At 35.0% G+C, this 21,991-nt stretch overlaps 2 protein-coding genes across 3 annotated transcripts; one reads left to right on the top strand and one right to left on the bottom strand.

Moving 5' to 3' along the window:
* Positions 1 to 340: 340 nt before the first annotated feature.
* On the bottom strand, positions 341 to 16,065 carry LOC113107350 (carnitine O-acetyltransferase). Of its 2 annotated transcripts, XM_026269793.1 has the most exons (14): positions 15,639 to 16,065; positions 14,563 to 14,841; positions 12,901 to 13,019; positions 11,504 to 11,557; positions 11,251 to 11,416; positions 10,593 to 10,767; positions 8,777 to 8,955; positions 8,579 to 8,679; positions 7,655 to 7,774; positions 7,425 to 7,547; positions 6,650 to 6,785; positions 6,488 to 6,550; positions 6,179 to 6,316; positions 341 to 595 (listed from the first exon to the last, which is right to left on the bottom strand). In XM_026269793.1, the coding sequence occupies exons 1-14, from the start codon at positions 15,663 to 15,665 to the stop codon at positions 383 to 385; spliced, it is 1,893 nt and encodes a 630-aa protein (XP_026125578.1). In that variant the 5' UTR covers positions 15,666 to 16,065; the 3' UTR covers positions 341 to 382. The 2 variants fall into 2 exon arrangements, with proteins under 2 accessions (XP_026125578.1, XP_026125579.1); XM_026269794.1 differs by lacking the exon at positions 15,639 to 16,065 and having other exon boundaries at positions 14,555 to 14,645.
* Positions 16,066 to 16,735: 670 nt separating this feature from the next.
* Positions 16,736 to 20,164, top strand: timm17b (translocase of inner mitochondrial membrane 17 homolog B (yeast)). The gene is made up of 6 exons (XM_026269795.1): positions 16,736 to 16,822; positions 17,480 to 17,579; positions 17,681 to 17,744; positions 17,874 to 18,002; positions 18,536 to 18,646; positions 19,175 to 20,164. Exons 1-6 carry the CDS (start codon positions 16,797 to 16,799, stop codon positions 19,252 to 19,254), a joined length of 510 nt encoding a protein of 169 aa, XP_026125580.1. The 5' UTR covers positions 16,736 to 16,796; the 3' UTR covers positions 19,255 to 20,164.
* The last annotated feature ends 1,827 nt before the right edge of the window (positions 20,165 to 21,991 follow it).

Below are 21,991 nucleotides of genomic sequence, written 5' to 3'. Positions count from 1 at the left end.
GCAACGCATACTGCACTTTTGGAATTCTTTATTTTCTTTTTGGTTTTGAGTTTTGTTACATCTATATTTTTTAATTGTTTAATTATTTTAAAATTAATAGTGTACATATTTGCTGTACATTTTTTGGTTGGTCCGATCTATTGTGCAATCGATTTTCGAAGTAAAAGTGACAGCCCTAGTCACTATGTTTACACTTTCAAGGGAATCAACATAAGAATGGTGTTCTTAGTTACCTATATTCCTGTATAATGAAAAGAAAAATCACACACGTCACCTTTAAGATATGGAATACCAATATTATCAATGTGTCAGGTTAATGACACTGAAAGCTTCCAGTCTGAAAGTGTTTCAGGGCTTCTGTGAGAGTATCTTTTGCCATCACTCACTGGGTCTTAGAGACCTGCTCCAGAAGAGTCTTCATGTCCAGAAGCGAGTCTTCTAGAAACTGTGACAGTTTTGTGGCATTTGTTTCCTCGCAGCTGTTGAAGGCAGTAACTGCGAAGTTGATATGGTCATCCATGGGGTTGTAGCAGATACCGTAACCATCAGGAACCATGGGTCCGAAACACATAACACAGTCTGTCTTTGATCCAACCTGAAAAACAAAAAACACAACCAGAGCTTACATGAAAATTCTGAATTTCATAACAACAGCAGATAGATTTGCACAGCATTCAAACTCTTAAAGAGACAGTACACCTAAACAACGTTAGCAAATTCATCATTACATTTATTTTGTTTTGGAAACCTTTCTAGCTAACTTTTTAGTCTGCAGATTATCTATCATCTCCTTTAGCATGATTTTGTGCAGCATAGTAGCTACACTGGCTGTCTTAAATCACAAACTACTTCGTTTGAATAAGCAATTACTTTGTGACTGATATATTACTGTATGAATTTGTGTAAAATTAATGTAGTCAGGATGTATTATATTAGTCATCTTGTCATTGATCTACAATACCAGCATTATTTGCATCATAAATCTTCTCCCATGGCCTCATGGGATAGTGTAGAGTCAAATGAATGATCAGAATCACACCAGAAGTTGTAACGGTGCCACACTGCATTTTTTCCATTTTATGATGGTTCACTAGTTTACCTGCCTATTTAGCCTTGATAGATAATGGTAAACAGAAGAAGAAAATGGGGAGGCAGAGGGATGATGAAAAAATTGTTTCTGGAATTGTTAAGACTGCTGCTTATATATGCTCGTAATAATGATTGACAGGAGACAATGATTAGGCTCCTCCCAAACTTATGTTTGGACTTTCATGTGGGAAACAGTGTTAAGGTGCAGTACCACCATCTACCATGTCGGAATATCAAACAGATGGTATTACTGTATGTGTAGAATTAAAATGATTTCAATATTTTACTTTTTAAACATCATCATAAATATCATTGGTGTATTGCAACACCCCTAATACCAATACAGTTGTGAGCACAGTTCCAAAACAATCCTTTTTTTAACTGGAGCTGAAAGCTGTTGCAGCATATAACAGATGTCCCCTGGGAAGTATTTACTGCAAACTTTATGGAAAGATTTATGTATTTGTAGAACTATATCAAAGGGCATCAGCAAGGCAGAATAACTCGCAAGGTATTACATGACAGTGAGACACTGTTACTCAAGAGTCTCCAGATGGGTGTTAAATTAGACGCAAAACAAAAGTACCATGTTTGAAGTGCCATGTAGACTCTAACAAAACCACAACCACCAGGACAAACCTCATTATCAATGCCTATTCAGTATCTAAAAAGGGAACAGAGTAGATACACCTGAAAGAGGTACTACTATATCTAGGTGCATCTCAAAAAACATGTAACTTGTTTCAAAAAGTTGAACTAGAACTAAAATATATTCTAGATTCATTACATGCAAAGTAGGGGTGGGCGATATCTCGATATTTAAAATATATCGAGATATTTTTTAAACACGATATGGATTTTGACATATCGTATATATCGATATATTGTTTATATTCTGATTCCGCCACTTTGCTTGTTTGCCTTCCCTGTGCTGTGCTCGCCCCCGCTCGCTAGCCCCCCGCCTCCTTGCTTTTGTCCCTTCTCACCTCGCGTGTAGAGAACTAGTCAAAAAAAAAAAAAGACAACTGGCTCCATTATATGGAGATACTTCAGTTTTAAGGCGTAGGGCGATGTCGCAGATGTCTACTGTAGGGCCCAATGAAACGCGGACGGAATCGCGGAATCCAGTCATAAAAATGGAATTTACAGTTTAACGCGGAATGTCACGGAATTGGTCAAATTTTAAATGAATTAATCAAAAGTCGGTCATGCACTTACATCAAATCGCGAAATGGACTAATATCTGCAAATATTAACCCGGAAAAGTCTATTTAAATATGAATCCTGCATGTTCTGCGTGTCTGTGTCAACGAATGGAGCAGAAGCGCGTCTTCATTCTTTAAACACTGAAGCTCGCATAACGCTCGCGCTGATTTCATTGTCTTTCCTCTCTCTAAATAAAGACGTGAACACATGAGGAACATCTCCAGAACTGCACAGAGTCACTTCATGAGCATCTGACCGTCTGATTTGAGTAAAACTACCCTCATATATCACATCATAGACTGTAGTATCACATACACAGAACTGTAACGGTAAACCCGTCAAAATAAAAGTATTTGACAGAAATCTATCACTATTGTTCAGCAGAATGTACATAGCCCACTACTACTACTATTTAAATGAAACGAACATAATTTTATAAGGAATAATCACACAACATTTCTCCCATGTTTTATTTTTAATAGTAAATCCCCTTTCTTTACCAAAAAATAAAGTTTGCTTAATTTTAAATAATTAAAAGATAAATTAAATGAATGTTTTATGCCTTCATTTGATAATCAGAAAAATGTAAATACACAGAATTTCTGAAGGGAAAAAAACATTTCACATAAGGCTATTTTAAGAATTGTTTTTAACTAATTAAGTTGTTTTTATGCATTTAAATAATTGCACATGCTAAAACACAGAATTAGGTAACAATAAAACATATGGTGAAGAAAAAATAAAATGTTTCATAGGCCCCTTAACATGTAATATTTGCCATATTTGTTTTTGCAGTAGTTTTTTGGGGGTTATTTTTCCTGTAAAGATATCGAGATATATATCGTATATCGAGATATAGCAAAATATATCGAGATATATTTTTTGCTCCATATCGCCCAGCCCTAATGCAAAGTAAGACATTTTAAAACAACACGTTTTTTTATTTTAATTTTGTTGATTAGAGTTTACAGCTCATCAAAGTAAAAAATGCTGTATCTCAATTTTTTTTGAATATTTCCTAAAATCAATCAAAACAAGGATTTGCAAAGCAGAAAAGCTCAAGTTCTTGAAAGTGTGTTAATTTATGCACTCAATAGTTGGTCGGGGCTCCTTTAGCATGAAATCAGCATCTCCATAAAGCTTGTCAGCAGATGGAAGCAGAAAGTGCTCCAAAATCTCCTGATAGATGGCTGCATTGACTTTGGACTTGATAAAACAAAATGGAGCAACCGCAGCAGATGTCACGCCACCCAAATCATCACTGAAACTTCACACTGGACTTTGGATTCTGTCCCTCTCCAGTCTTCCTCCAGACTCCAGACCTTGATTTCCAAATGAAATGCAAAATTTTATTTTATCTGAAAAGTGGACTTTGGACCACTGAGCATCAGTCCAGCTCTTTTTCTCCTTAGTCCAGGTAAGATGCTTCTGACATTGTTTCTGTTTCAGAAGAAGCTTGGTAGCTCTTTTCCTGAAAATGTCTGAGCATGGTGAGTCTTGATGCACTGACTCCAGCTTTAGTCCTGTCAGACTCTGTTTCATGTTTTGTATGTGTTTCCCTCCCTATGTGTTCAGTGTCCCCGTTAATTAGTCCTTCCCTGCACCTGTGTTTCCCTGATTAGGGCAATGTGACAAGTCCACTCCTTGTGAAGTGTTTGAATTAGCTTTGCTTGACAGAAGTATCAAGCTTGTGGTCATCCCTGTTGCTTGTGCACCGTTTCCAACCCAATTTCTTCCTTCAAGTCAACTTTGCATTTAATATGCTTTGATAAAGCACTCTGTTAACAGCCACCCTTTTCAGTGATGACCTCCTGAGGGTGTCAGTAGCCGCGTTTCCACTGTTGAGCTTAAAGTGGGCGTGCTAGTGCGTACCAGGGCCAGTTGCGTTTCCACTGTCACTTCCGATGCTTGATCGTGCCTCGTCGGGGCTTCCTTGGGGCCAACGGCCCGGGTTTTTTGGCCCGACTAAAACCTTAGGCTAAAGCAGGCCAGCTGGGGCTAGAGGGGTTATGAACAAAGGCGGAGTTTCTCTGTGTCTGGAGAACGTCAGCGTGGATCATTTCAGAAAGATAATAGCTTTAACACCAGTATTAAAGACTTTTAAAAATAAGTTGAGCTCAAAACTCAATTTCAGTCATCAGCGAATGTTTGAAATAACTTTATCCGATCTGGATTATAATCACCGTACAAGGCAGAAATATTTATAAGCAATGTAAAAGACTATGCACGCTAAACATTAACGTTACCACAGTAAACATGGTAAATATGACCGCTTGGAGAAATCAGACGTCAGCTTCTTAGTCTCTATCACAGCTGTGTATTTATTTAGTAACATTTATTTGTCATAAGTCTCATCTCGAGAGTTTAGCTCCATGTAGCGTATGTCATAAAAATATAATAATGATATTTGTCCGGGAGCTTTTATATAAATAGAGATATTATCATTCATTCTAAATGTGACGTATAGGCTACTGTGACTATAAATAAACAGAAACAGACTCAACTGAATAAGCAGGCTATTTTCATAAGCGTTAAAAATAAATAAAATAGAAATACATTTATTTCTGTGTGATTAATTTTGAGTCCTGATAAATTAATTCATTATGATCAATGTATCACTTATTCTATAGTTTAACATTGATACTTTTATGCCATCAAAAGCATGCCATCAAACGGCCGTTTTTATCATGTTCGTGTGTGATCGCACATTTTCCAGTGACTTATTTCTTAGTTTTCTGATAACTTCTCTTTGTTGGTGAAATTAAGGGGTTTCGTGAGTGACGTTATTCATGAGAGGTGTATAAAGGGCGTGTTTTAGTGGAGCACAGCTGAGCTTCAGGCCCTGACTGTGGAGATGCTGTGTTATTCTGGCCTCTTGTGCTACTGGCCCGAGGCTATTAGACCTGCCTGGCCCGTTTTAAGCCCTGGCTAGCACTGGCCCGACAGTGGAAACACGGCTATTGTGGTTTCAAAGAACAAGAGATACCTGGAATTTACACTGAAGGAATTGTCATTTAATGAAACTCAAATGTAAATATTATAACATTTTGAAATATCATATTTTTTACTTTCATGAGCTGTAAGCTCTAATCATTCAAATGAAAACAAAAAATCTTTTAAAAATGTTTTATTTCACATGTAATGAATCTAGATTATATAAAAGTTTCACTTTTGAAAAAAGTAAAAAAAAAAAAACTCAAACTTTTTCACAATATTGACATTTTTTAGATGCACCTGTATATTTTGGGATTCAAGCCAGCATTGTGCTATTATGGACTGAGGGTTAGCACTTATTCTAGTACACGATAACCCTTCTGAAGGATCTCAATATTACAAGCAGCTTAAGTCTATTTGTAGCAAGGTCCCTTATCTCATTACTTCAACCTAAACCATTTGAGCATTTGTTTTGTGAACCTGACACAATGTAAAGCAAACCCACAAAATTATAGAAAGCACCGCAACTCATTTCACATGCAAAGAGATTAGTTAATAATAACAGAGCTCATTTACATATAGACATCTTAAAGGTACAGTAGTAAAAATACAAAACAAGCTTGTTAAATTGTGGTCTTGTAGAACTACATCACAACTGTTTTTAGAGAAAGTAACCTTGACAATCAATGTAAGTTAATGTAAATGGCTACTTTATGATGCTTTTTGGACATGGCAAATCCAGTTCCCACTCACTTTAATTATATTGAAAAAGATGAACAAGATAGTTTTCAAAAAGCAGATTAAATTTCCACTTAAAGTGGCATTGGCATGAATAAATTCAGGCTAATTTCCATAAATAATTAAGATATAGTGTATAGATTGTCATAATGTGTCCAGAACATAAGTGAATACTGTATTTAGATGGTGGTGTGGATCTGAGTTTACAGACCTGACTTGTGTAGAGATTAAAATGTGTAGATACAGCGAACGACGTGTCCATGAAGATCTCAGGTAAAGAGGTCAGATCCTCAATGGCCATCATCTTTAGACCCAGCATGTGCCTCTCTATACCCTGCCCATGGATGGCCTGGTTACAAATGAAACAAAAACTGAGATCAGTAGGAGGCAATAAGAATGGCAGAATTGTAACAGCATCAATGCAATGCAATAAAATAAAAATGTAATGTTTATCGTATTTATTGGGATTTCTTGGTAACATGCCAAACGTGTAATTATATTAAGACCAGATGATGCTCACCATGTGTGTGTGTTCTCTGTGGACTTTGATGGCCTTTTCGAGCAGTGCTGCTTTCTCACTATTCTGCAAATGTGAAATTGAAACAAAGCAGATATAAATAACATGTAAAAGTACTCAACAAACTTTCTCAACAGAGAATGCTACTAAAATGTAAACTTGTACATGTATTGATGGATCATCCATGGCTTTTGTGAACTGGAGCGATTCTGTGGTGGTGGATCGAATGGCTTCAGTTCTGCCCAATCTAAACATGCGTAAGGAGGCGCTTTCGTAGGTCGGACAGCAGGTCTGATACATCCTAACACAGGAACAAGACGAATCATCTTATATGAAGTGCATAATAAACACCTTGCTTTTTTTGTCAGTTAGCATTCTTTGAGTACTGAAAAGCACAATGACACAAAAAAAAAAAAAAAAACATACCATCCCGCACTTTAATTTAGTTTAGTTTCCTTCTTACAGGTATTTTTTAATCCACATGCAACTTTTCTACTTTGGGAAAAAAAATTAAAAAGTTGGTAATAACATTAGTAGTTTTAGTAAAAGCTGCAATTCGTATCATCTTTGATCATGTTATGTTATGTTTTAAAGGCTAAGTATGTAATTTATACGCCAGTAGTGGCCCCAGATTCACATCACTGGTTGAGCCAGAAGTAGACTTTTTGGGTTTCTCAAACAATCAGAGCTACAGTGTTTATACTCTTTGAGGAACTCAACCAACAAATGGGTTACTGACATCACTCTTCACATGAAACTCAATCAGAAGAAAGTATTTTAACGTAAAAAAAAATTACATACTTGACCTTTTAAAGATGCTGACAAGAAGAAATGTGGGATAAATGGGATGCATGCAACCTAGGAAATTAAGTGAGAGAACCCATTGGGATGTGAAAAAATGCTAACTGAAAAACTAGGGATTTTAGAGGCAGAGACTCACCTATAGTATGCCAACTGCAGAGCCATTTGGATGAATGCATCAGGACTCATTTTATGAGACTTTGGGAATTTTCTTCCATAGTGTGTGAAGTTGAGCACTCGGACGTCCAGCTCATGCACCATTCTAGACAGAGGACATAAGAGGATTACAGATGTACCTTACAATAATATTCATTTATTACAGGTGAACATTGATTTAAACACCATTATAACAGTTTGATATGTGCTCACATGTTCATGTTTTGTTTGGCTTTCTCAATGTCCTTCTTGATTTCTGGTGTGATGTTGAATCGAAGTTTTTGTGGCATAGGAAGTGGAATCATGGGAGTTCGTACAATCTCAGATCTCTTCCTGTTACAAACATGTTGCATAACATATTATCTACAACGTTTCTGTACAAAAATACTTTCACAAAAAAGTAACAACTATTCACATATTTTAACATTTATGAATGGTAGCACATTTGTCCGGATCATATTTTATTTTTATTTTATTTGGTGGTGGTTGATATTTGGTATTTTAATTGTGGCTTTTGATTATTTAGATTAAGTTTAATGTCACACAACACTCCTCTAAAATTAATCTTAAAAAAAAAAAATTGGCTGAAGAGTATTTTTTTTGATGCAAAAAATGTAATTTATCAAACATTTACAGTGAAGACATCTGAAATGTTACCAAGAATGTATATTTCAAATAAACGCGGTTCTTTTGAACCTTCTGTCTATCAAAGAATTCTTAAAAAAAATAAAATTATCAGTGCTTAAACAAAAATATTAATCAACACAACTGGTTTCAACACTGATAATATTGAGAAATGTTTATTGAGCAGCAAATTAACATATATAAATAATTTCTGAAAGATCATGTGACACTGAAGACTGAAGTAATGATGATGCAAAAAATCAGCTTTGATCACAGAAATAAAATACATTTTAAATTATATTAACATAGAAAACAATAATTTTGGATTGTAATCATATTTCACAATATTAATGATTTACAGTATTTTTAATCAAATAAATTCAACCTTGACGAGCATAAGAGAAAAAATATTTAAAAATCTTACCAATCCCAAACTTAGAATTTTAGTGCACTTTTTCTTTTCCTGGAAATTCCTTTTAAAATCTCATTAAGAATAAAATGTCATATCCTTACATATAGTCAACAACATGATCCACCAGGAAAACAATGGGAGGGCCCTCAGCCGGAGCATGTTCATAGGTGAGTCCACACGATCCATCCTCTCCAACTATGAACTGTGGGATGAAGAAAAGAATACCTTTATATATCTGGATTCCTATCTACCCTTTGAACATACACTGGATTTAATGATCACACATGCATGACAGTAACCTGCAGTGTTTTGTCGAACCACCGGTTCCCACTGTTCCAGCGACTGCCTCCACCATGGAGCATTTGAGCGGCCACCTTGTTATGGTACATCTCATCTGACACGCGTGGCATTGGTGCATCAAGACACACTGTGAAGATGCTCTTCTGGATTGCCCTCACTGACTCCTTATTTGTCTTGTCTGGAACAATAGTAAAGATGAGTGACACAGGCATGCTCAGGAAAATAAGCATCATGTCCACCAAACCAATGCCCAGTACTTATTAATTTATGTGAGCTCTAGAGTGGGAAAAATTAAACGGGGTTCGCAAGTTATGCATAGTTTCACAATCCTTTTTCACATTTTGAATATATGCAATTACACAATATGATATAATATGTTAAATAGTACGTTCAAACGTATTTAAATAAATGTCACATTAAGTTTCTGGGAAAAATATATTTATATAAAATGTATTATATTTTGGAATTTAAAATTGCTATAAAATAAAAGCCATATGTCTCACATATGTTTCAAATTTGAAGTTGACATCTCAAAAAGTGAGGTTCCTTTGAGAAACTGTTTAGGTAATATTCCAAAAATAGCCGCCTGGTGACACCCAAACTCAACCAATTTTTTTTATGAATTTTCCTGTCACAAATTTACAGAGCCCTGTACATGACATGAAAGAAGAAAAAAAAACAAAGTACATTTTTAGTACATCGTGCACACAATTTATAAATCGAGGGAAAGTTAATAGTGCACACGATTTAACCTACTAATTTTTCCCTGCATGCCATGTGCGAGGTTCCATACTAATGTATAAATTTCTGTCATATTATTATTTCTCTCAAACATATTAATCAAATATGCGACCCTGGACCACAAAAGCAGTCTAAAGTCACTGGGGTATATTTGTAGCAATAGCACAAAAAAAACATTGTGTGGGTCAAAATGATCGATTTTTCTTTTATGCCAGAAATCATTAAGATATTAAGTAAATATGATGTTCCATGGAGATATTTTGTAAATTTCCCATTGTAAATATATCAAAACTTAACTTTTGATTTGTAATATGCTTTGCTAAGAACAAATTTAAAGGTGATTTTCTAAATATTCTTTTGCACCCATATTCCAGATTTTCATATAGGTGTATCTCACCCAAATGTTGTCCGATCCTAATAAACCATACATCAATGGAAAGCTTATGATGATCATAAAAAATTACTGTTAAAAATTACAAGTTTTGTGGTCCAGGGTCACATATGAACTCAGATATTTCCTTTATACGTGGAGGAGCCTGGTAAAAGGATGAATTTTAGTGTACCATTTTAATGATAACGAAATGTCCTATTTCAAAATGGTTTTCACAGGATGAACTGAGAGTGTTTAAGCTTTCAAATGATAAAACACGACTTAAATATGTGATGGGAAAAAAAGGCAATAAAAATAGCCCCAATTGCTAGCAGGATGTTGCCAGTTAACAGTATAAATAGTAATACAAATGTATTTGTTTGTATTCTGATAAAGTACACAAGTTTGTAAGGAAAATCAATAAACCCTTGTTCAGACTGTCAGTCCAAATCCGATTTGTGCACATATCCAATTGGAATCTGATCATATTTACCCACTGTATGTGAAATAAATCTCATGAATCAGAATTCAAATGCATTACAAATTACAATCATAAGTGGTTTGAAATCATTTCAATCAAATTTCAATCAGACACAAATAATTAACTGAATCGGTCTGAACAAGGTCTAAGAAACATGAGTCTTCTGCCTAGTTTGATTGATAATTGATCAAAAGCACAGCATACAATTTTTCAATCAGCTCACCCTTGATAAGGTTGTTGTAGGCCTTGCCCCAGGTGTTACGGTGGTTGGAGGTCAGGATCCCAACCGGCTCTTTATTAGTCTGAAGGGAAGTGTTCCAGATCTTCTCCAGCTGAACACAGATCTGATCTACAGTCAGTGGTGAACCATCGCTGTTGTACACATCCAGAATAAAGAACTGAGGAATACAGAGAGAAACAGATATTTATATACATTCATCTTTTTTAATTTTATCTCACTGCGTATCACATCATAACAAAATCAACTTCAAAGTCACTGACAAATACGAAAGCAACAAACCCAAAGCTCAAATATATCCACCTTATTTTTAAGAGCTGGTGCGAATACAAAACAGCTTGTTATGCTGCTTTATATTGCAAACTGGTATTATTTTAATGGATTTTTGTAATTACAAATGCACTGGTTTGCAGTGCAAATAGTTTTACTGCTCACTGTCCTTTGCTATTCTTCTAGTTATTCACCCAAGTCTTACAGATTCAAACCGAATAAATGGTCAAATCTCAAAGCTCGAACAAAAATATATAAACAATTCAATTCCAAATTTTGGAGTCATGTGATTTACGGAATTTTCTGAAAGCCTCTTATGCTAAAAATAATACAGTAAAACAGTAATATTGCGAAATATTATTACAAGAAGCACCTGAAAGTTGTGGACCACTGTGATGTGGGAAGGAGGGGTCTTCCCGATAGCGTAGTTCACCACAGTGTCTCTCTTGGGTCCAGGGATCCGACAGGAAGTCAGCACCTGGTAATACTGGTCCATGCACAAAGGCTTGCCCCCCAGATATTCCACAGGCAATGTTTCACTATGCCACAGGAAAGAACGTCCATTAAAACAAACCAATACATCTGTACGCTTTACAATTGCTTAGGAAAATAATAAAATGACTCACCTATCAATCATGCTTTTAAAATCCAAAACCCCAGCAATAAGTTTAGAAGCAAACCTATAATCAGAGAAAGTTGGGAAAAATAGGCACACAGGTCAAAAAGATTTCTCAATGTGTCATTTTATATAACTGTAGTTTTCATTCATACTAAGGACTGTCAGTGTTAAAAATACTGTTGACCTGTGGCTGAAAAAGGGCAGACTATAGATATCGAGTAGCAGAGAACAACACAGTTATGTAAACATACAAGCACCACACAACACATGTGATATTCTCATGGTAGTTTTCTATAAGCTTATACTACCATATGTATTAAAGATACTGTTAGTGTATCTGCCTAGATAGAAAATGTCACTATAGGTGTTGTTGTTTGTCCACCTATAAGGGCAAATCTATTAAAGGAACAGGGCTGAATCTGAAGTGCAGGTCCCTTTGAGAAAACAGTGTAATGCCATGATGAGTAGCACATACGCCAGAAATAGCCAAGCAAAGCAAGAACACTGCGTAAAGGTCGATGTGAAACTTAAAACCTGCAAATCTGAAGATGAGTTTGGAAATCTTTCAATACTCTTTGCTTTCCAAAAGCTGTGCACTGCATCAGTTTTGGTTAAAAGAATTGCTGCCAGGAACATCTCACTGCAATAATCATCTAATCATAAACTCTTCAATATTAGCTTATTTAAATCCAAATGGCAACCTTTTTTTTCTTTTTGGCCAGGCCAAATATGTGTAGTCATGCTCTGGGCTGATGACCATCATGGGGTTTGAATCTAGAGCGATCATGAACTAGCAACACTTGACTCTTAAACCCATTGCCTAATGTCAAGTGGGACTGTCCTTGTGATAAGTGTCCTAATAGTCACTTTGGACTCAAGAATCAGATAAATGATAAAATTACAATGTTGTTCAAAAGCTTGGGATCGATAAGATTATGTTTGCTTCCACCACTGTTATTGCGACTTTTTATCTCACAATTATGGATTTTCTGCAAAATCTGAATACTGAGAAAATAAGTCTGAATTGCTAGATATTAACTCACAATAACCTTTTCTCGCAAATCTCACTTTATATCTTGCAATTCTTACTTCATATCTCACAATTACCTTTTTTTTAAAAGATTTATTTTAGGCATGTTCACCTATATTACGATAGGACAGGTGTGAACTGACAGGAAGTAAAGTCGGAGAGAGATTCAGAGTGGGATTAGGAAAGGTCTTTGAGTCAGGATTCAAACTCGGGATGCACATAGCGCAAAGGCGCTCTTTATTTTCTATTTTATATACAACTGTAGTGTATTTAAAATGTATTTAAATTGTTACAAATATACGTATTGTCTGCAATACTTAAATTTGCTCAGTGACGTCTCATTGCCAAAAATAAAAGTAACCATTGTCACCCACCTCATTTGTCCCTGACGGTCGTGGAAGTGCATTTTGGGTAAAACGACCCCAGGGCTGGTGTACATCGCCACAGGCATTCGAGAGTCTAGGTAGGCCGACTGCATCCACCAGTCAGAGAGCTGCATCATACAATGTGGGGGGAGTCATTGGAACATTTGGAGTAGTAAAAAGTGTAATACACATGCAAAATAAAAGTACTGGATACTTAAAAATAGTTAAAATAACTTTGAATTGGTCAGAGGTGGACAATAGTGAAGTATTTTTACTTTGCTCAAGTACAATTAAAATTATCTGTAGTTTATCAGAGTGTTTTTCTTTGGAAAATTCTACTTCACTTCATTCCAAAGCATAATGTCATACTTTGTACTGCACTACATTTCATAAATAAAAGTTGTTGGTTTTTTTCCCCTTAATACTTTCTAATATTCAAAAAAATAATAATTTACTATTTTGTACTCAAGTAAAACTTTGAATTACTTGAGTTAAAGTAAGAAATTACTATATTTTTTAAGTAATTAAGTGTTAAATAATATTTTATATTAAACTTAATGCAGTAAAAGTACATATCAGCAACATAACATGCAAAATAATTGACAGCATGCGCATGTGCAGACATATTTCCTTTTTTCATTTGCTGTTTACAGATTTTAGTTGTGTTTATGCGATTTCTCTACACACTTGTTTGTTTCCGTGATATATCTATTAGGAAGTGAGTATTGAAATACTCTAAAATAACACTTTATGAGTGTTATTAAAATATAATTCTAAAGTATTTAAGATACCATAAAAGTAAGTCATTATTAGTTAATTATTAAAAATAAGTGATGAAATAGAGTTATAATTATTTACGCTCCTTAGTTTTTGCCTCTGTAGTGGACATTGTATTTTAGTGTCTTATCTTAAATGTCACAGTCTGGACGTCCTGTACAGAGATACCAGATGTTTGGATGTGTCACCGTGACACTCCTTCTCCTTGGTCTTTAAAGATGGCTGACATTAATTGAGTGATTAAACTGTACATCCTTGTGGAAATATGATCATGTTTTGTAATTTTAATTTAAATATGATTAATTTTCAAATCATAAATCAATGTCTCATGAAAATATTATGGGGTTTCAAATAAAAATATGACTTCCTGTTATGAAACAGGACATCATTTCATACTGTAGAGGACACTCTACAGTATAATTACGCTTCTTTTTTCAACTGGCTGTCCAAACAGCACATTAATATGCAAATTAGAGACAGTGTATAAGATTGTGTTTAATGGGGAAAACCAGTTTATGGGGTTTTTACGCACATATTCCATAAAGCAACATGGTATCAAATAATTTTGTTATCAAATCATCTTCTATAACAAAGTTGAGAATCATCCTTATACAAAGTTTGGTACAACAAAAATTACTTGAAACCTAAAAATTGATTGGCGATAAAAAAATAATAATAATAATAATACCGTTATTTTTGCCCGTTTCATGTCTATGTCATTTTTATTTATTTAGTCTATAGAGGACATACCGTAACATAATAATAAAATATCATTTTTTTAATTTTTTCCTTTTTTTCTCATGCTCTAAACAATGTAATGACATGAAAAACTATTAAATACACAAAGCTTTTTTTCTGGTTCTCAGGAGGTTATTATGGCACACACCCACGCACCCAGTTGTCGGTTTTGCGCGCCCGGCGCTCGAGGCTCTTCTGCAGTCTCTCTCCGACGCCGCCGGGCCGCAGGAAGTCGTCCATCAGCTCGCGCGAGTGCGTCATCTCCTCCTCGCTGATCAGCGGCTCGAGCGAGGCCAGATAGCGCGCGCACGTCTGCTTCAGCGGCGGAACCGGCAGCTTCGGGAGACTCTCCTGATGGACCAGCGGCCGCTCCGACACCTGCACCACCGGCAGTGGACTGAGCCGACGGCAGGGCTTCACCAGCCCCGCCCTGGTCTACGAATACAGAGAACAATTAAAAACATTTCATTATAGGACATGGAATATAATAGTCTACCAGATCGGGTAACTAGGAATGAAACGTTTTTTTTTTAAATAAATATAAAATATCATTATTATAATTATACATAATACTAAAAAGCTAGTTATTCTTTTATTATATATTTAAATATTTTATTTATATTCTTCAAGGTCAGGGTCATCCACACGAGTTACTGTTCAATTTACTATAGTATATTGTATATAATTCCTTCGATTTGGGTATACTGTGTGTTGTATATTTAAATATCCTATTATAAAGTTAAAACAAATTCACCCGAAAATCAGTTAAATAGGCTAGTAAATAAAACAGTCACTCAATAAAAATCTGTTTTTTTTCTTCTAACACTGTAGCGACACATTTAAGGCTTCATTCTGCTGGGTTTCTAAAATCTGATCTTTCTCGACGAACTAAAAGCATGAAGCTAACTAAACCTGTTTGAACAGACACGACACGGTGAATATCGATCGGTGATCTGTCTCGTTTCGAAGTGCATGCACTGGCACCCGTCTGTTGCTGTCATTAAGTGGGTCATCTCAACATAACTCTATTGTAACAGCAGACGAAATGATGCACAACGAATGCATACAATGTTTCAGATCAGTTAGCAATTCAGAATAATAAACGAGCAGCACATCAAAAGCTATTCATGGGGCGTTACGGCTACTATTGGTGCATTTAACTTGGCAGGCGTTCAATTAACTGTTGAAGTCACTGAGTATGTACATTATGCATTATGATAATGATCACTTACTGCAGCTCTGGTCAGGACGCACAGCATGATTTCATCTAAATAACCCGCGGACGATCAACGGACAGCTGAAGAGCAGGATCTCCCCGACATTATGCGCTGCAAGGGCGACCGAAACTTTCTTGACAAGTTACAACACGGGTCTTACACCCTCGCCCTCGCCCTCGCTCGGAAAACATTGATAATTACAGCGAACAGTTACTAGAATATTTTGGCCCTGAGTGACTTGCACTGTAAAAAATAAATAAAGAAAACATAATTTATAGCTACACGATATTTATATAAAATTGTAACATGCAATGATAACTTATATATCTAAGTCATTTATTTATCGTTGTCCATCAGTTAAAATAGGGTGGTCCAACGGAGCAAATAAAACAAATAAACATTGCCATCTGTCGGCTAGCAACGTCATCGCTGAGCGACTGTCAACGCATTACGTTAGTTATCGCCAATCTATGAAATTATTACATTATCATTTAATGTACCTATTTTGATTGGCCAGGAACACTAAAGGGTATGCTTTTATGTGGAATTTTGTTTTAAATTTTATAATGTGTTTTTTTTTATTGTATTATGTCTGAATGTCTGTATAAATAACAATTTATATTTAACAAAAACATGTAGTATTTTAATATTACAGTATAATATAAGACTGGTATTGGTTTGTGATTCACGTCACTGGGCTCTTCGTGATTTCCGATCCTGAATCTTCAAATTTTGGTATATTATGATTTTACTCATTATTTATGGAAATGTTTCATCCACAAATGTAAATGGGAAGTGTAAAAAAAACAACAACAACTAATTTTACTCATTTTATAATAGAAAGAAGTCACTACCCGTATACATTAAAATAAACGAAAAATAACAAAGAAAAAAAAACTAAATTATTTTAAAGATTTAAATCGATTATTTGAATTATTTGTAACTATTGTACTTATGGAAATTTTATACTTTTTTAAAAATTGTCTTTTTTATTATTATATCTATTTTTATGTAATTTGTGTTATTGCCCTTGTATGTTCGTTGTTCTAAAGGCTGCATCAAAAATAAAATAAATAAATAAATAAATAAGTAAAATAAAACAACTTAACCGTGAACTGAACCGGAGCCTGTCACGGACAAACTGCGTAAGCGCTCTGACGTCAGCAGGTCATCATGGAGGAATATGCCCGTGAACCGTGGTAAAGTACCAGCTCTCTTCACTTCTGACAGTTCCGCGCTTCAGCTCATGATACGAAACAGTCGCTGTTTGAAGCACTGTGTTCTCGTTTGCTTTCGTGTTGATGTCGATGTATTTCTCCGCTGTCATTCACTAAAGTAGCAGCTGTCACAGTTTACACAGTGTTTGATAAACATGTTATCACGTAGGATCTATCTCTTCTCGCTTCAGTGCTCAGAAGTGAAGGGGCATAACAAACTCGCTGTGTTACTTCACTTACAGCTTTAACTCATTGTTTACTATCAAGTTACCATTTTTAAAAGATTTATCCCAGTAAAGCTTGACTTATGACATAATAATACGTTTTTGTTTTTCAATAGAAAATTTAATTTAACAATTAAACAAAATATAAAAGAAAATCTTCAAAAGTGTTTGCAAATGTGTTTTATGTTTTGTATCATATTTGATATATGGTTTATATGGCATATATACAAATAAAGAGGAATATAATATACATTTTACATAATAATGTATATAATATACATTATACATAATTGTGTACAACCAGTTTTGTTTATCATTTAGAGGCCTTAGAAGGTAAAGCATCAAATATGAAAAGTAGGCTATAGGGATAATATCTTAAACATATAGCTCTTTAATTTCATATATGTGTTGTTAGTCCATGGAGGATAGTTGATGACTGTGGCGGTGCTTTTACCATGGGGGCCATTGGAGGAGGGGTGTTCCAGTCTGTTAAAGGCTTTCGAAACGCACCTGTGGTAAGCTTCCCTGTCACCAACAAAACAACTGAGCTTATATATTACTATTACTAATACACATTCCTATACATTTACTAATCATAAATGCTCTGTAACTACAGGGTGTTCGACACAGGCTTAGGGGGAGCGCTAATGCTGTGAGAGTACGAGCACCCCAAATTGGAGGTGATGTTGCAGAATCATTTTTGTGTTTGTTTATCATTTTGTATAAAACTGTTGTTTATGAACAGTTTCAGCATTTTGTATATCAGTGATTTACTATCAATTGTGGCATGGCTCTGTTTATTCCTGCAGGTAGTTTTGCTGTATGGGGTGGGCTCTTTTCCACCATAGACTGTGGTCTGGTGCGTTTGCGGGGTAAAGAAGACCCCTGGAACTCCGTCACCAGTGGAGCCATGACTGGAGCCATACTGGCTGCTCGCAGTACGTTAAGCACGATAGTCATTGTTCTTTTATCAGTATAATTTAATAATGTTAGACAATAAGGCTGGAATACACAACACAGCTTTTAACAGATTTCATGCATGTATCTTTTCGACTTTGTAAAATGTTACAGAGAAAAACTGGGCATCGACTGAGGATTACACACGACTTTCACAATAAACTCAAGCAGAAACATGTTCCTCATTGCTAATGGACTAGCATGAAATATGTAAACAGTATGTGTTCCACAATCAGCATGTTCTAAAAAAAAGTAAAACTTATGATTTCTGAAAGCTTCTGAAAGTCTGCAGGCTGACTTTTGGCAACTTTTGTAGCATTGACTTGTCCAGACTACAAATTGGGACCAGAATGTAGACACTGGAGATATAACAACCGACTGGAAATAATAACCTTATGATATGTAGTATTATGTATTTGTATATGCAGCATTAATCTTTGGTCTTCGAATTACAATTGGATCATGGTTTTGCAGACTGAAAATGCATGAATTATGAGCTTTGTTTGTTTTTCAGGTGGTCCGCTAGCCATGGTGGGCTCTGCAATGATGGGGGGGATCCTTCTTGCCCTAATCGAGGGAATTGGGATACTTCTTACAAGATACACAGCACAGCAGTTTCAGAATCGTGAGTTACACTTGTCATGGTTTGGATGATTTAGAGAATTGATTAACTTGATAGGAACTGTTTGCACAAAAATGTATTTAATTTACATTTTATTTTTTGGGGAAAAAGTGTGTAAAACTCATTCCAATTTTCTTTGACAAAAAGGAAATGTATTAGGTTTCAAACAATATTAAAAGATGTTTTAATATTAGGTGAACTATCCATGCATGACATGAAGAAGAAAAAATAGATTGTGGCCTTGAATTAACTAGTACAATGTGGCCACAGTTTACATAAAACAAGGAAACTAATTATCACAGCATGACAGTTTACCAAAATCCCCCCAAAAATATACAATGTGGCTTAAACCAAGCAAATGAATTAGTACAAATGTATAGGTTTAAGACTATTTTTGATATACTTTGTAAGTATATTGCACCAAAACTTTTAAAGACAAGTAATTGTATTTCCTTTAGTTTTGTTTTGCACTTTGTTTTGTTGAAGCTGCTTTAGAGACTTTCACTATCTGCATCTTCTGTTCCTCTACAGCGAGTCCTTTTGTGGAGGACCCGAGTCAGCTTCCCCCAAAAGAAGGCCAAGAGACACGCGGATATGGACAGTATCAGTAAAATCACTGTTGCAGGGGTAACTGTAATATCATAGACTGTGAAAAAAAAGAGGATTGTTAGAAGTTTAGGACCCTTATCATAGTTTACAGTCCCCCTCTTAGACAGGGGGATCCTCCTGAACCTCTCATCCTCTATTAGATGGCCACTCAGGGGCAAGCAGTATGCCATTTGTATTATGTATGAATGTATTTTGTCATGTTAAAAGGGGAAAGATTTTCACCAAGCATACTGAGGCAGAACTCAATCTACATTTTTTTTCATACTGGCCTGTTTGAACATACTAATAAAAAAATACTGTATATGTAGCTAACTAGACCGTGCAGAGACACTTCTACACTTTTACACATAAACAAAATTTGATTTTGATTTTTACATCACTGATGCAGTGTTATGAAAACATTGATGCAAAGCTGCAGCACATTATATAAAGTTTTTCTTAATCTAATATATGAGCTGAACCTGACTGTTGATACACCAGTGATCTATTTTAAATTTTGCTTTAGTTCTTTTTGAGTTATTTTAACTGAGATCTTTCATAGACTTTGTCTCTTTTTCATTCACGCTACATAGCCTGTCTTCCGTTTTTACTGAGAAAAAAATCTAATAAATTTATCTCTAAAATAATGTGCTGTCAGGAGAGACACCATTGTTAAAGATTATATTCAACTTTAATGTTCCTCTACCAAAGTAAATTTGAGTCATTCATTCTCTCCATATTTTCAGTCTCTCCTGTTTGACACTGATTTTTTTCCCCATACTCCCTTTATCACTATCTTTGTGTAATGTCATGTAGTTTTGTTTTTTGTTTTTTTGATGGATTATTTATTTTTGGAACTATATAGAGACAAAAAGAGGATATGTATGTAAAAGTATACAAGTAACCTGTCTCAATAAAGTATTTAATGGTTGATGCTTAGATGTATATTGTTTTAGAGATGTTATAAGATGTTAATAATGGAGCTGGAAACCTATTGTATTTTCTATTGCTTTTTTTTCTGCACTAAAAATGTCTGGAAGTCAGATACTGTAAGTTGTGGAAGCCCAAAACTTATTGGAATACTTCCCAATCTCCTCATTATTCAGGCACCACCACACACTATGTTTGCATTTAATTTACCAGTAATAACTTTGGAAACTTTAGAGCTGGAGTCAAAATTCTCCTCTAAACCCTTGAGTCACGGCCTACAAGAATCTTTAATCTGATTCTGTTAACCACATTTTTCCACCATTTAGATTTTTCTGAAATGCATATATTTTCAAACTTATGGTTTCAATAAAGAAATAAAACGGTGAAGTAAAAATTCTAGGTACTTATTTGTAGTTTCAGTTCTACAAATGATTGCTTACTAGAATTAAATCACAACAGTTCACTTAAAAACAGTTTAAAAGGCTAAAATGTTCAAATTTAAATTAATAAATCCTTATAATAAATGCTTCTGAACTGACAAAATATTATCTGCATTAAAAAAAAAAATTGTCTTCAACCACTCATGCAATCTCTTTCAATGCTGAAAGGTATATCCAAGTTCTAGAACAACACATGCTCCCATCCAGACATCGTCTCTTTCAGGGAAGAACTTGCATTTTCCAATATGACGATGCTAGACCATATACTGCATCAATTACAACATCATGGCTGCGTAGAAGAAGGAACCGGGTACTGAAATGGCCAGTCTGCAGTCCAGATCTTTCACCCATAGAAAACATTTGGTGCATCATAAAGAGGAAGATGTGACAAAGAAGACCTAGGACAGTTGAGCAACTAGAAGCCTGTATTAGACAAGAATGGGACAACATTCATAAACTTGAGCAACTTGTTTCCTCAGTCCCCAGACGTTTGGAGACTGTTATAAAAAGAAGAGGGGATGCCACACAGCGGTAAACATGGCCTTGTCCCAACATTTTTGAGATGTGTTGATGCCATGAAATTTAAAATCGACTTATTTTTCCCTTAAAGTGATACATTTTCTCAGTTTAAACATTTGATATGTCATCTACTGTATGTTGTATTCTGAATAAAATATTGACATTTGGAAACTCCATATCATTGCATTCTGTATTTATTCACAATTTGTACAGTGTCCCCACTTTTTTTGGAATCGGGTTTGTAGTTTAAGTCTATTAAAATAGTTTAATTTCTAATACAAACAGTAATTCAATCTACAATATAAATTTGTATAACCTGCGTTCATGTGATCATTGAATTTTATCCAATGATGCAAATGTTTCTTCATTCCATTTTTTTAATATTGTTACTTTTGTTATTGTCCCAATTTACCTGAAAGCATTCAGCTAAATTGGACATTCAGCTAGAGTGGGACACCCTGAATTAAAAGGGAATAGATTGCTTGTTGTTTTGTTTTACAGAAAATGTCACAAACTGTAGGAAGAAGACAGGAAAAAAGAAACAAATAAGAATAGAAATTTGTGAATTTGTGAAGTTTTTGTGCGTAAGAAGTCCCTTTAAACAAACATACTATTTACAGTACTATGTACTGCTTTTTTTTGAGTCTCTATGTTTAAAACAACAACCAATATGCCTTTAAAACTGGGGGGTACAACAGATTGGTAGAATTGATTTATTTGTATTTAAATCACAGTTTAACAAAAAGTGTCACACTTTTGCTGACTTCACCCTACTTCCTTCATTTTAGGAAGCAAAGGAAATGGTAGGAAGAGGAAAAAATCTATTTTGTAATTAGTGAATTCAAAACCTTGCTACTACATTTAACATCCA

This window comes from Carassius auratus, chromosome 8 (assembly GCF_003368295.1).
Source record: "Carassius auratus strain Wakin chromosome 8, ASM336829v1, whole genome shotgun sequence".
In the NCBI taxonomy this organism is placed as follows: domain Eukaryota; kingdom Metazoa; phylum Chordata; class Actinopteri; order Cypriniformes; family Cyprinidae; genus Carassius; species Carassius auratus.
This window is presented reverse-complemented; position numbering and strand designations above follow the sequence as displayed.